Genomic DNA, 15,708 nt, shown 5'->3' with positions numbered 1-15,708 from the left:
TAAATTTATTCTTACAATTCCATTTTTACCCTTATTAAATTGTATCCATTCCAAACTTATGCATTAATTAGAGTGATATATTCCCTAAGGATAAATTAATACACCAAGGTTAATTTTGGAATAGATTGTAAAATTTTAGAATTTTTATTAAGAAAGATAAGGTTTCTTGGTATGTGTGTTTTTTCCAAATTGTTTCTTATAATAAGGACCGGAGGGAGTAGATCATTAAATTATTAGATAAATGAATATTTTTTTGAAAGAAACCATTTTTCTATTATTTAAAATAGGAAAATGCTAAACAGTGCCCCCGGGGCACTAATTAAGCATGTTAAAATAGAAATTTTTGTCTCGAAATGCGTGCATTCAATGCCTCAAAAGTATAAAAAGTTGTCTTTTCAATATAAATTTTATTTTTTATTTCCTTTTTAGGTAAGCTTAACAAGTGCCCCGGGGGCACTGTTTAGCATGACCCTTTAAAATATTATAATAACTAAATACTATTTATCAAAATTGTAAAAAACATAAAATTTTATATTTTTTTGAATTTTTTATCACTCATAATAGTTATTATTGAATTTTTTTATGAAGAAATGTAAAAATGTTAGCATAATGCTTATAAAACAATGAAATCGTGTTTTTTTCTTATGAAATCATCATTTATGAAATAAAGTAATCGACAAATAGTATTTTGATACATAAAATAATCATTAATTTAATAATTATTTAATCTAATGTATCGGTACATTAAAATTTGATAAATGTACTGTAGAAGCTCCAGAAAATTTTTTATTTTGGTACAAATGCTATTGAAGGACAACAAGAAAAAGTAAAACAAAAGAAAACTAGAGGCAAGAGTGCAGCCCAAGTAGGGATGCAGATTTGCTGCAGTAATTTTTGACGCAGTTTTCACGTAGTTTTGATTCTGGCCGTTGATTGTTGATCGGACGATCCAGATCAACGCAGTTATAAAATCACTTAAATCAATCTTGATCACACAGTTTAGATCGAACGGCTGTAATTTAAAACAGCAGGAAAACTGTTGGAAACCAAACAACAGGAAATCTGTTTCCCCCAAGTAGTCAAGTTTTGTTAGAAAATTGAACAAGTACTGCTTTCTCTTAGAGCATGAGACAAATTGATCTCTCAACAACTCTTTAATGTTAGCTTTCCCGAGAACATAGAAGTGGAATATATTCATAAGTTTTGAAACGAGATCAATTGCAATTTTAGAGCCCAAATAACAATATAGGTGCAACCACACCTCATAGTCAAGTTCAAAAATATATTTAACCTATTGTAAGAGAACAAAAATATATTTAACTATTTTGCTATAAGTGAAAAAAATGTGGAAAAAACCTTCAAAGTGGGAAAAAAAAATTAAAAAAGAAAGAGAAACCAAGTAGAAAACACTTGTGACATCTTCAAGACACTACTAGAAAAAGTTCAAATACCGACGGAATTTAGAGACGAAATTTGTTTCTTCTCTAATAGAGATGGAATTAGAGACAGAAAAAAGTTGTTAGAGACCGAAATTCAAATATATGTATTAGTCACGGATTTTAGAGACAGAAGTTTCCGTGTCAATAAAATTTCGTGTCTAAATCCGTCTCTATTTTATTATTTTTATAATTATAATTGAAATAAATAGTTAGAGACGAAAATTTGAGACGGATTTTAGTCGTGTCTAATAATTTCTGTCTCTATATTCGTCTCTGATTGATCAACTTAAAATTAAAATAGTCAAACATTTGTCAGAGACAGAAGTAATCCGTCTCTGAATTAACCTGTCTCTAGAATCCGTCTCTAATGAAATAACATTGAAAAATTATTTTTCGTGTCATCCCTCCAAAAAGTTTACCCAATTTTTCGTGTCATCCCTCCAAAAAGTTTACCCAATTTTTTCACTGCCCGCTAAAACGTTTCACAGAATTATAATTTTATTAAATATATTTTTTTTAATAATAAGATTTTATTTTAATCACTCCTCCATGAGTTTCTTTGAGTTAGGTTTCACCTTCCTCGCTGTTTCATCTTAATCCACTCCTCCACGATTCAGAGGTCAGGTTTACTCCTCCATCCACGATTCAGAGGTCACAATTCACTCCTCCATCCACGATTCAGTCGCGAACTCAATTCGTTTCCCGGATTCGGTAATGCTTTCTCTTAGGTTTTCTTTTTGTGATCTTTTCCTTGTTAACCCTTCTTCTCTTAGATTTCTACAATTTTCTGCAATTTTCTCTTAGTTGTTGTTGTTTAGTGGCCTGTTTTGCAGGCCATCGATTCCAAGGACTCGCCGTTGTCACACCTTGCTCCTTCCATCCATCCATCCCTCTACTACGAAATTAAAGCACTACTAGAAAATTGATCATTTGGAACGGATTTTTGGGACGAAATGAATTTTGTCTAAAGTAAAATTGCACTTTCATACAGATTTTGGACAAATTTCAAATTTTTCTGAAAAGTTGGGACGAATTTCAGACGAAACACATATTATTGATTATTTTATAATTTTTTCACGATTTCCGTCCCAAATCTATGTGAAATATTGGGACGGCTTTGGGACGGGTCCATAATTTTGTGCATTGTTACTGTTTCTAACCAGTTCCGTCCGAAATTCGTGTGAAATTTGAGATAGATTTTAGACGGATCTATTATAAAAATTAAAATGTACTCCATCATAACCCTAATTTACTTTTCTGTCTATATACCTTCCGCCGTTTCATTTTTTGCCTTCACTTTTGCTTGGCTTCTTCTCTGTAACACATGCCTCTGTTTGAGATGGTGCTTCGAGCGTGACTTGCTGGTGACAAAGAACCGAAACCCTTCTAGTTCAATTTCGCCCATGTCCCTCAAGAAGATACATCTCCCGTCGTTACTTTCTCCCATCGAGGTAAGATCCCTCCACCGCGACCAACATCATCGTGGTAAAATTCTTCCCCATTATAAGTTAACATTCTTTCTCCTTTCATTGTTGTAGAAAACATAGAGCCACTATCAAGATAGATTCACTTGTTGTTACATCTCTTCAACTTGTGTTGAGTTGGATCTGATCTAATTCCCCCAAATATGGAACCCTAATTCAGTAATTTGTATTTAACCAAATCTTTGGCTCACATGATACAAGAGTATATCTCTGATTTGTTTTATTTCAATTGCAGAAATGAAACTAAAAAGTTAAAAGTTTGCTTTCAGGTATGAATATCAAAGTTTATTGTTGTTAAAATTTAAGGCAGCGTGTAATTTGATAGATATTAATATCACTGAATCTGGCTTGTTTAGTGTGGCAGACGTTCCTGGGTGTGATTAATGCAGATGCTTCTTTAAGTTTGATGTATTTTATAGGGTGGTATCTGGTCTTGGTTTTGAGCATGATAGTAGTGTTGTTTTCAATTGGCAAATGCAAGTTATGTAGGCTGGTTTTGAGCATGCTATAGTAGTGTTCTTGAGGATCTTGAAATACTTCAATTGATACATAATAGATATTATGGCTTTGTCTAAATATCATGTCTTTAATTAAGTTTGATGTATGTTTAGGGAAGAATGATGCATGCTTTGATTATAATAGAATGATGTATTTTATTGATGTATATTTAAGCTCAGATTATCATGATAACATTTTAAATTAATTAGAAGATTACCAACTAATTATTTGCTATAGTGGCATCTTAAATTACTTATGCAGGCAGCATGGTTTGAGAGTTGAGACATATATCCTTCTCTAATCTCTTTGTTGTTTCCCCTGTTTTCATTGAACTTTTTATTCTATTAATATTTGATAAGAAATTTCTTTTTGGACTTGTTTAAGTTAGCATTTACTAATGTCTTTTTGAAATTGTTTCAGAGTGCTGTATAAACAAGTATAACTAGAAGAATATGAAAGAGTTGCTTCTCTACTTGATGAGGAGAGGAAGAGTATGCTACTTCTAGTTGATGAGAAGGTCAAGCCTATGTTGTTTCAAGTTGGCAAATGTAAGTTATGCAGGCTAGTTATCTTGGGTAGTTAGTTTAGGCTCTTGCTCATATTTCTACTAAACAAGATTTTAATCAATTTATGCTAATATTGTGTTCACTTGTTGCATTCAAACCAAATGTCTAGGGACTTTGATAAATCATGCATCTTTTTTTTAATGGCAATGCATCATGCATCTATTTTTAGACTATCTTGCAGTAGATAAGAATTTACTATGAAAGAAGAAGTTAGTTAGACATTAAAGCTTGTTGAAAGGAACTAAAACTATAAGAGCTTATTAGATTGATGTATATTGGTCAATCTTAATTTCTGGTGGGTTTTGTTTGATGAAATTTATGTAGTTGTATTCTAGTAAATTATGTAATGTGTGCTTTACTAATATATAATTTTAAAATGGTTTTTAGGGATATGCAAACTGAAGTATGACAATGTGCAAAGGCTACTTGAACAAGTTTTGATGCGGATGAGAAACAAGTTTTATTGGGACCCTTGCATTTTATCATATGTAAATGTATTTTAGTGACAATATTTGTAGAGTTCATTATTTACTTGAGCTGAAAATAGTTGTACATTAACGTGATTTTGTAATATTTGAATGAAATAATTTATGTGTCTTGGTTTATTTCAAAATGCAATTAGAATAAACTTCTTTATGATTTGGATTATTTGTAGTTTTGTTACGTGTGAGCTTAATTGTGTTCTAATCTAATTATAAAACCAGTTCTGTTTAATTATGTTTAGAATTACTTATCTGTGAGATTAAGTGAAACCAGTTCTAATCTAAAATGTGTTTTGTCAATATGGAGACCGAATTCTATGCTTAGAGACGGAATTTTTGAGACAGAATTATTTGAATTTAGAGACGGACAATTCTGTCTCCTTTAGAGACGGATTTATTATGTTTTGAATTCAATGTTTAGAGACCGATATTTATTTGATAGTGACAGATAAATTCTGTCTCTAATCAGAGACAGAATATAAAATCCGTCTCTGATAGTTTAGAGACGAGGAAATTAAAGACAGAATCAAATCGGTCTCTAATTCTGTCTCTAACATGCTTAGTGACGGAATATTGGCATTTTAGAGACAGATTTTGCCCGTCGGTATTTAAGATTTTTCTAGTAGTGAGAGTTGAGCAAAGCTCTATAGGAGGGTTTTCTAGAAGCACCATATCAACCTCAATTAATTGCACTAATTGAATTATGTGAAGAGAATAAGAGTAGCAAATTCTCTTTCTGATCATTTTTATAAGAGATATTCATATTTCTAGATTAATCGAATAATAATATAAATCAAATAAATTAATTATTCAATGAATTTAAAAAGAATAATTGTCTCTTATAAAAAAAGAATAAAGAATGAAGAAACTAATATCGTTACAACTTGCGTTACAACAAATCTGAAGGTCGTGTAACAAAGTCATTGTCTCAGCATGAAGAATGTTTGGAGTAGCAAATAGCAATACTACCATAATAGGTTGTTATGAAATTTCCTTATGATCATTGTTATTAGTTTAACCCTCCAAACCCGACAACACATGGGTTAGTTAACACTCGCATCAACATTAAAACAAATAGAAACCACGTTAGAGTCTATATGCCAGACATGCTTGACATCTCTAATTAGAACCCATCATCAGCAAATTAAGAAAGAGTTTTCAGAGCTTTCATGATCGAGTTCCAAGTTGGTGATCCCTTAACTAGAAAAAATTAATTGGAACCCTACAAGTAGCAATCAAAGAGGATAATAGACCATGCATGCATATGCTTACTGGGCAGATATTAATCGGAGATCATCTTCATCCATGTCATTTAAAATGTTCCTCGACCCCACTATTATTCCCTGTTTTAGAGAGTATTCGTCATTTATCTTTTTTTTTTTTGACATAAGTTTTCGTCATTTATCTATATCTCAACGGATTCCCATAGTTTTCACGGGAATTCATCAAGATAAAAAAAATATTAAATTTATATTATTTTCAATCAAACTAATGGTAAACCAAAAAAAAAAATTATTCAAAAAACAAACACAAATTGAAGACATTCATGTGAGTTTTGTGACAATACTAAATATCACATGTAAAAAAATTTATAAGTATATTGTGTATTGTATGAAAATATAATAACTATAATATATATAAAGTATATGAATATATATCTTATTTTAATAAAGTGTTCGGGGACGGAGTCTCCGCGAGACGGGGATAAAATTTCATCTCATCCCTGAACCTCTTTCGAGGGGAATTTGTGAATGAACAATCATGATTAACAGGATTAGTCGATATCGGAACCACCAATATGTGACAAGGTCTTCATCTGCCTAATCACTTGCTCTGGTCTTTGAAGTCTTTGATGGGGAAGACAACAAATGAGCGTATGTTCTAAGCGTGACGGCAAATGGGACATAGTCAATCTATTTATAAGATCACAACCCTAGTCATACTACCCATCATGTACACTAGAGGTTATCATATATATCCAATTAATTTATTAAACACAAATTCTTAATAATAATTAACTTACTCTGTGACGGTATATGGCATGATGATGAGTCTATCATACCGGTCAACCAACAATTCATGTTGAGGAGCTAGAAGTGCAATTTCGGCAATTTCCTCATCCTCGTGGTCATCATCGTCGTCGTAGGAGTCGTACTCCTCTTTCACACCATCTACAGTACTTTGTTTCTACACAAATCAGAATTAGTGTCTGAAGCCTAATAGTTTTGAGCACAATTATCGGGCTTAAGCATTATCAAATGGATGACAACAACATCAACCCATTTTAATTAAAATCATAACCACAATTGATTGTAGCCCACAAAATATTAGAAAATATTCTAACAGAATTTTCTCCCCAATCTCCGTCTCGAAGGGGAAATATATTTTCCGTCTTTAGGCCCTCAAACGAGACAAATTCTCACGAGGATTCCCATAATAGTTGTTACAAAAAATTTCTTTGACTGGATATTTTACAAAATAAGCCACTAAATTTGGTCTAGTGGTGAGAAGTTTGAGTAACATGCATGAGATTTTGAGTTCGATCATTTGATACATTATAAACAAAAAATAATAATAAAAAGAATATTTTACAAAATTTCTATTTTTTCTATTCTATGGTATGTGTATTCCTTTTTGATAAATTCTCTCTCCACCCATGTTTCTTATTCACCCATTGGATTTCCATTTTTGCCCTTGTATAAAAAATTCGGTTTTTGTTTATCAAATTTTTGTTGCCTTGAAAACAAAATTCGGGTTCTGTTTACCGAATTTTTCCTGAACTTGCACTAAGAAAACATTCAGTTTCTGCGTACAGAATTTTTCTGCGAGGGCAAAATTTGAATTTTGGGGATTTAAAAAGAATAGGAGGGTTGGAAGAGAATTTATCTTCCTTTTCAATTGTCCAGGCCCAAGCCTTTTATTCTGCTTATTATAGCCCAACCTCAAGAGTTTGGACACAAATGATTTCTCTCCCGACCCCTCGAATTTCTTTTCTACCCCCTGAATTTCCGTTTTTGTCCTTGGGGGTACTGCGGGTTATACGAACCGAAATTTTTTGTCATGCTAAAAAATTTCGGTTAATATAAACCGAAATATTGTGTTCCAAATTTTTTTCCAGATTTCCTGCATAAATTCTGCATGAAACCCTCAACTTCCACAATTTATTTGAAATACTAAACGATGTCCGATTTGAGTAAACGACCAGTCGTTGGAAAGCTTAGGGTGTCAAGAATACAAATATAAATTTTTTTTAGGGTTAACTATCCAATATGTTCAGTTTGACCAAATAATGGGTACTGATACAGAAATAGAGCAGAAACTTTTCTCAAACTTGTAGGTAGATTTTCTCATACTATACTTAATGGAATTTAACAATTCCGGTGTCAATCTTGTAGTGAACTTTGTCTTCTTTACACTAGATTAAAAATCATTAGCATACGACTTATATTCAGAGAGCTATGATAAATTTACCACAGGTATCTCTACAACATTTTGCAGAAACGTTTCTCAAACTTGTAGGTAGATATTCGCATACTATACTTAATGAAATTTAACAATTCCGGTGTCAATCGTGTACTAAATTTTGTCTTATTTACACCAGATTAAAATTTATTAGCATACGACATATATTCAGAGAGCTATGATAAATTTACCACAAGTATCTCTACAACATTTTACAGAAATTTTTCTCAAACTTGTAGGTAGATTTTCTTATACTATACTTAATGAAGTTTAACAATTCTGGTGTCAATATTGTAGTATATATTATCTTCTTTACACTAGATTAAAAATCATTAGCATACGACGTATATTCAAAGAGATATGCTAAATTTACCACATGTAGCTCTACACGAATTTTCACATAAATCTTTCTTCTTTTTGGGGGTAAATTTATGTTATTTCGGTTTATATAAACCGAATTTTTTTTTTCATGTTTAAAAACTTCGGTTCGTAAAAACCGAAGTTTGTTGGCAAAAATTTTTCAAACCGCAAAGAGCAAAATGAGATTTTTGGGGGTATAAAAGAAAGGCGGAGGTCGGGAGAGAAATCATCCTGAACACAACTTTAGTTCTTCATCTGTTAGGCCCCATTAAGAACCTAACATCAAGAAAATTCTCTCCCCCTTCCCCCTACCACCACTCTTTTATCCCTAGAAATTATTTTTTTCCCTTGCAAAATCAATTCGGGACGTATTTTCCGAACTCTTTGTAGCTTAAATATTATTTTTAATGGTAAAAAAATTCGAAAAATGTGTTCCAATATTTTTCGTAAGGACAAAAAAGAAATTTTGGGGAGATAGAAGAGTGTTGCGGGTAGGGAAAGCAAATCCTTCTAAAACGTACGCAAATTATACATTCAACTTATTTGCCCAACAAAAAAAAAGAGTTTGGATTTGTTGCATTTTTTTATCATCTATTTGTTGTCTATGAGAAAGATAGATAAAAATGGTTTCCACTAATTAATATTCAACTTGTATTAAGTCTCTGATAAATGGACAACAAATATCTAATGAATAATGAGATAGATATTTGTTGGAAATTCACTTTTAATCAAGCAGTATAGTAATTAGACATTCACTTATTGAGATGAGTATATAAATTGGGAAATTTCATGTTTGAACCGAACTTTTTATATATAATGTGATATTCTTACCAACTTTGACTATATTTTTTACAAATAAATAAAAAAATATTAGAATATAAGATGTTGAATTTGTTTTGATGAATATTTTAATTTTTTTTTTTTTGTAATTTTTACTAATACATAATTAAATATATTAATGATCAAAATTGTGTATTGACAAACTTAAAATAGTCGATTGTTAATAATAAAATCTTTAATAAAAACTGAAGATAATTGTCCATAAGTGCGCGCAACTTAGTTAATAGTCGCCAGAGATATTGATTTATAGTGATCTAGATTCAAATTCGTGATTCTCAATATTTAAAGAGTGTAAGTCTAACCACCGCATTCCTTGACAACAACAAAAATGTGAAAAATTGTTTACATTATCGTTCAAAGGCTCCATGTGTTCCTTTTTTAATCATTTACAACTATTTTATGATACAACAATAGTATATAATAGCACATTTTCCACTCCAATCGGCCTTATTTTCTTTTTCTCTGAGTTTCTTCTTCCTCTGCTAGTTAGGGGTAATTTTAGGTCATATTTGGCCTAAAATCACCCCTCTTCATCTTTTTTCTTGTTGCTTTCAATCTAAATAAGTGATTTTTAACATAGATTGAGTTTTTTAGTTGTTTTTCTTTTTTATTTGTGTGATATCGTCGTCTTGAGTGCGGCGTTTGTGTTGATCGTCGTCTTGGTACGACGTTGTTGAATTCTCAGTCTTGTTACGGTGTTCGTTTAGTTCATTTTGAAATATCATCTTCAATCAATTGCAGATTCAATCAATGATTTGGGCATCAATATTTCGGTGACTTTAGTTTTATCATATTATTATTTGTAGGCATTTTGCCGTTGTATGTTATTAACACGGATAGTGTGAGTTTGTTCGCAGATTCATCCTTTTTGTTTTTAGCTATGTTGAATGTGTATTTGGATCTGATGTACTCCATCAATTATTGGAATGAATGAATATCGTTATCTTTTTTAGTCAAAAAAAAAAAAACAATAGTAGAACCCTTGGTAAAAACAAAAAAACAATAGTAGAACCGTTAGATTTGTAAGTTAATATATCCATTAGACAGACATGAATCTACATTACAATATAAAGATTTTAAAAAAAAATAAACTGAATAAAAATACGATATACTATATATATAATATGGTAGAAATGGAAATTCCCACATGTTACATGTAGAAGTAGTCTACAAACTTATTTTTTCTCCGAAATAATGACCTTGATAAAAAAAAAATATATATATTAAATTAATCAACAAGTGAATACCATAATATAGATAGAAAAATAACATACATTTTAAAGAAAAAAAGTGTTATCAATATCATCTCCTTGTTTAGTATTGTTAATTGATGGACTAGGACAGTTCTTGTCATTAAGAAGTTCCTCTATCATTTGAAGTGCAATTCTATCTTCTTCATCAATCTCTCCTCGCACAATCTCCTCCTCCGTTGCCACCACCGATGATGGCACAACACTACTACTGCTACTACCGCTACTATCTTCGGTTACACTCTTCTTTTTTCCAAGTGGAACAGTCATAACCCAATTTGAATCAGAACACTTGCCAGCACGTTTTTGCCACACACCAATGTGAGAGTTTTCTGTGTCAAGCCTTAAACAAGTCATTGAAGGAGATGGTAATTTGCCACATTTTCGAAGCTTAGCGTGTAAGATTTCTTCTAGATCTTTTGACGAAGTTGAAGGTTTGTCATGATCAGTGCTAGTACTGCTTTTTGGATCACCCTCAGGAGTTTGTGTTATTGGGAAATTTGTTTTGGCATTTCTACCACTCATTAATATTGCTGCTTGATCATAAGCTCTTGCTGCTTCCTCTGCTGTTTCAAATGTTCCTAGCCACACCCTTCTCTTCCTATTAATTCAAAATATATATCAAATAGTGACAAACTTCATAGAAAACAACACTACTAGGAAGAAACAAAAAAAAAGATAAACTAGCATTAATCTTTTCATCTCTATTTTTTTAGCCTTCAATTCAATGTTTTTCTAGCAGTGTCAAAGCACTGACTTATATGGACTTGGATCCTCTATTTTTGGTCATATGTCTTAAAATTGAATATTAGGCCTAACTACGCTCAGCACTATTGGGCTTGGTGCGTAGATATAAATGGTGAGTGACCCGATAGCGGAAACCTGATAACAGGTGGCCCAATGAATCGTGCAGAGGCTCTAATACCATCTTAAAATTGAATATTGGGTCTAACTCAACCCTACAAAACCGGTTTGTAAGGTGAGAATTGTCTCTAGTATATAAACACTTATTCATGTCATCTCTCAACCGATGTGGGATTTCTTAACAATATGATATAGTTGTTGTTAGATTAACAAATAAAAAGAAGATATAAAGATGATTTGATGGTTTAATTAAAAAAAGTTAAATAATTGATTGATAAGGAGATGTACGGTTTAACGATCTTCAGCTCTAAAATACAAAGATAATAACATTTTTCATTTAAAAAAGAAGTTGATAAATAGAAAAATGTCTCTATCTTATTATAACAAATTAACAATATATAGATCACAACATGTTACACCTATGAATAGACCATAAAAGGTCCATTTTGAAGTACTATGTGCATAATCTGAATCATTTGTTGCGAGTACGACTAGATTACAATGACCTTATACTAAACATTATAGTGTAATTTTTGTCATAATCATAACATCACACTAATTACGTTTGAATTCAGTTTAAACGTTCGTTCTTTCTGCACTGGATGCTGTATCACTTGTACTTACTCCCAATAAAAAAAATCACACTAATTATGTCAAACTCATAGTACTATAGTATAAACATGCTATAGATGAATATGTTGATGTAACTCTTATGAGAAATGCATGGAGTGGGAAGAAGAATAACTTACAAAAGTGGGTGTCTTATTTCAGAAACCCAAGAACCCCAATGACGCTGCCTGACACCTCTGAACTTCTTCGATTGAACCATGTTGGTAAAACGTAGTAGTTGTGCAGAGCAGAGCAAGAGATATAGAATGTACAATATATACATAAAAGGAATGGAGGGGGGGAAACAAGCAAACACGCAGAGGTGATCAGTTAGAGTGTACGTACACTGTCGGCCAATTAAATGGTAAACCCTAGTGACTAGTACAACAAACTCTTTAACATTTTCACCTAAACATGTACCTATCAAATAAATGTTTTTGCTTCAATTTCTTGCGCAGTCGTTGGAAATTACTATATAACTTAATAACTAGTTTTTTCTTTTTATCATCAGTATCTCTGACTCATTGGACCGCCTAATTGGTTCGGGAGTAAGTAATTCTAGCATTAGGTGGTTTTAACCCCCTCTCCAAATTGCAGTTGTGGAGATCGAACTGTTGTCCGTCCTACCAAGTTCAACGTCAATCACTACAAAACTAACTAACGATTGATTATATAACTAGGTGTTTTGTTTTGTTTTTTTTTTTTTTTCCTTTTTAGCTCATATATTGCGCATGCATGTTCAATTATGAAAGTGATGTGTATATATACATGACTTCACTTGAATTCTATTATATGCTATTATGAGGTGGAGTCACTAGAAAATAGTCACTTGCGGTTGTTAGAAATCTTATGGGGATTGCATTATTCAAAATGGTTGATGAGGCTATTTAAGTGCATGTGGTAATTCTAATCAATTATTAAGTTGTACACCTTTTTTTGTTATACTGCCTTTTGTATAAAGCAAATTTTAAATGCGTGCGGCTTTTAATTTCTTTAACGTTGTAATCAAATGTTCATATGGATCTTGACCATAAATTTTTTTTCATATGAATATATACTCTTCTTATCGATCTTATATATAAGCAAAAATTAATATTTTAGATTAATTGAAAATGTGATGTATCTAAACTAAACCATCATCTTTTCAATAAATTTAAAAATAAAATTTTATTTATATAAGAGATCGAAGGCAGTATTTGTATGTGTAGTATGTCGATAAATCTTTTTTTCTAATGATAAATTACTAGTATTTTAATTATTATATTAGTTTTTTTACACCTTACCAAAACTTGAACTATGAATTTTCAACTTATTTAATTCTTAGCTCAACTCTCATCCCACCCCATAGATGTGGGTATATCTATTTACTTTTTTTTTCTTGATGAAGGGTAAATCTATTTACCATCATTTTAAAATAACTGTTGAATTTGAGAGATTTAGGAGAAATAAGAGGAGAAAAACAATAACGAACAATGAATATTATTGATAATGATATTAATGACCTAATTACATTATTTACATAATCAAATAGTATGATACTACCTTGGTATTTATAACCAAGTGAATAAATTTAAATCTAAACTAAATCCCTTAATTATGTAGGGCCAAGAATAAACAAACCAAATTATAGAGATATTTTCTCAACAAATAATAATATAATATTGTATATTTTAACACTCTCCCTCAAGCTAAAGCTTACTAAGCTTTAAGCTTGTTACAAAATTAACCCGAAAATAAATTAAATCCATTGATAGCAAGCAAACGAAGAGCAACAACCAAAGAAGTAGAAGGGCAGCGGCCGAAGAGATGAATCATATCAAATTAAGTAAAAATACTCACGGATTAAAATATCACAAACGGGAAGTTCGTGGATTAAGGGATCATAGACGGGAATGCTTGCGGATTAAGGTATCACAAACGGGAAACCCGTGGATTAATGTATCACAAAGGGGAATGCCGCCCGCGGATTAAGGTATCACAAACTGGAATGCCCACGGATTAAGGGATCACAAACGGGAAATTAGACCACCAAAACAAGACCAAGAGAGATTGACGATCAACCTGGAAAAAAAACGGTGGTTAAAGGTAAAGGATTCGTGTAAAAGTGGCATGTGGGCTGCATGTGTTAGGGTAACATATCAATAAGGGTTAGAAATTAGAATAGAAAACAAAGGCAATAAACAAGAACCACAAAGGGGGAACAAAATAAATAGGAATCCTAATGACGGCTAGGGTTTATATGGAAGCAAGCCTCCAAAATTAAACAATAAATCAAAGAAGAAAAAAGTAATGTGAAGACTCTTCTATTTGTAAATTAGGCCAATTCTAACATGGAAGACTTCATCAAGTCTTCCATGGTGCATAAGTTGCTCATATTATTATAACGAATACGAATTTTACAAAATCGATCGTTGGATTGAAAATTTATATTGTATAGATCATTCATAATTTATTTTAAAAAAATCAAAAATCGTTTGATATGTTATTGAGACCCATCAAAATTAACGGTTTATGAGTTTTTATTGTATACTGTTAATCTTGATTGGTCTCAATAACATATCAAACGATTTTCGATTTTTTTTAAAAAAATTATGGATGATCTATACGATATAAACTTTCAATCTAACGGTCGATTTTGTAAAATTCGTATTCGTTATAATAATATGGGCAACTTGTGCACCATGGAAGACTTGATGAAGTCTTCCATGTTAGCCAAAGCCTGTAAATTAAATGTGCTTTCTTTATTTCTGATTTTTTTTCTTTTTTACTAGGGTTAGGAATATAGGTTAGGCCGATCTACGGGGGCATGTGGTCTAGCCTGAATGGGTTCAGTCATGCCAGACTATTTCTTTAAATAGAGTAGACCAAGACTTTTTTATAAACCTGTCAGCTAAAAGGGTCAAACTGTATGTCATTAAAAAATTGAAGACTCTTCTAATTTTTAATACAATAAGTGAAAAGTCTTGGTCCCAAAATGGCATGCATACCACAAAAAGGGTCAGGCATGTTTAGCAAAAAGAGTCAGGCCTGTTTATAAAAAAGGACCGAGCCTGTTTAGCTAAAAATGTCGGACCGCATGTTATTAAAAAATTGAAACTCTTTTAAATTTTAATAAAATATTGAGTTTTATTATATATTATATACTCCCACTGCCACCTCACCTTCAAAGCGACTAAGTGTTGACCTACACTACACCTACCTCTTGGGTCAATTTGTTTTTCATTAGCTTTGCATCGTTGTCGTTGATGTGAAGCAAAACATGTAGTAGTAACAGTACTTTTCTTAGTTTTTAACAACACTGTAATATTCGAACGTGTTGATATTATTGGAGACAGATTAAACTGTGGTGAGGTGAGTAACAACATGAAGCGGAAAATAATCCAATAATATCGTATTCGTCTCCGAGTGTTCCGCCGATCACTGACTTCATGAGACGAATTGACATCTGCGGGCAAAATGTGTGGCTGTGTTGAAAAGTATATGCATGCAATATTATGAGAGTGTACGTGATATTGTTTCTAGTAGTTAATGAATACAGTAGTGATGTATACAGCGACACTATTGCATCCTACGAACACTCCTCAAATTAGACGTGTCTTGGTGTCGGACACCGTCACAACATAAACACTTATAATTATATTGAATTATGTTATTTTTTTAAAATAAAATTAGTATCGCCATGTTAGTATCAGTATCAGTGTCGTGTTCGGTGTCGGTATCTGTGCTTCATAGAGGCATCACAAATCTCGTGAGTGAAACATGCATGTTTTACTTTTATCTTTTAATGGTTGGCCAAATTTTTAATTTGTGAGTCAGCGGAAATCATGGTGAATATTGGATGAAAGTGGCCAATA

At 31.8% G+C, this 15,708-nt stretch overlaps 1 protein-coding gene and 1 long non-coding RNA gene across 3 annotated transcripts; one reads left to right on the top strand and one right to left on the bottom strand.

Moving 5' to 3' along the window:
• Positions 1-2,687: 2,687 nt before the first annotated feature.
• LOC123881745 lies at positions 2,688-4,600 on the top strand. Of its 2 annotated transcripts, none has more exons than XR_006799578.1 (4): positions 2,688-2,890; positions 2,978-3,192; positions 3,842-3,969; positions 4,375-4,600. It is a non-coding gene; the product is annotated as an uncharacterized LOC123881745 (long non-coding RNA). The 2 variants fall into 2 exon arrangements; XR_006799579.1 differs by having other exon boundaries at positions 2,691-2,890; positions 3,159-3,192.
• A 5,665-nt stretch (positions 4,601-10,265) lies between these two features.
• Positions 10,266-12,141, bottom strand: LOC123923677 (ethylene-responsive transcription factor WIN1-like). Its single transcript, XM_045976383.1, has 2 exons — positions 11,995-12,141; positions 10,266-10,982 (listed from the first exon to the last, which is right to left on the bottom strand). Exons 1-2 carry the CDS (start codon positions 12,135-12,137, stop codon positions 10,409-10,411), a joined length of 717 nt encoding a protein of 238 aa, XP_045832339.1. The 5' UTR covers positions 12,138-12,141; the 3' UTR covers positions 10,266-10,408.
• Between the last annotated feature and the right edge of the window lie 3,567 nt (positions 12,142-15,708).

The sequence above is a fragment of the Trifolium pratense genome, linkage group LG4 (genome assembly GCF_020283565.1).
Source record: "Trifolium pratense cultivar HEN17-A07 linkage group LG4, ARS_RC_1.1, whole genome shotgun sequence".
NCBI lineage: Eukaryota > Viridiplantae > Streptophyta > Magnoliopsida > Fabales > Fabaceae > Trifolium > Trifolium pratense.
This window is presented reverse-complemented; position numbering and strand designations above follow the sequence as displayed.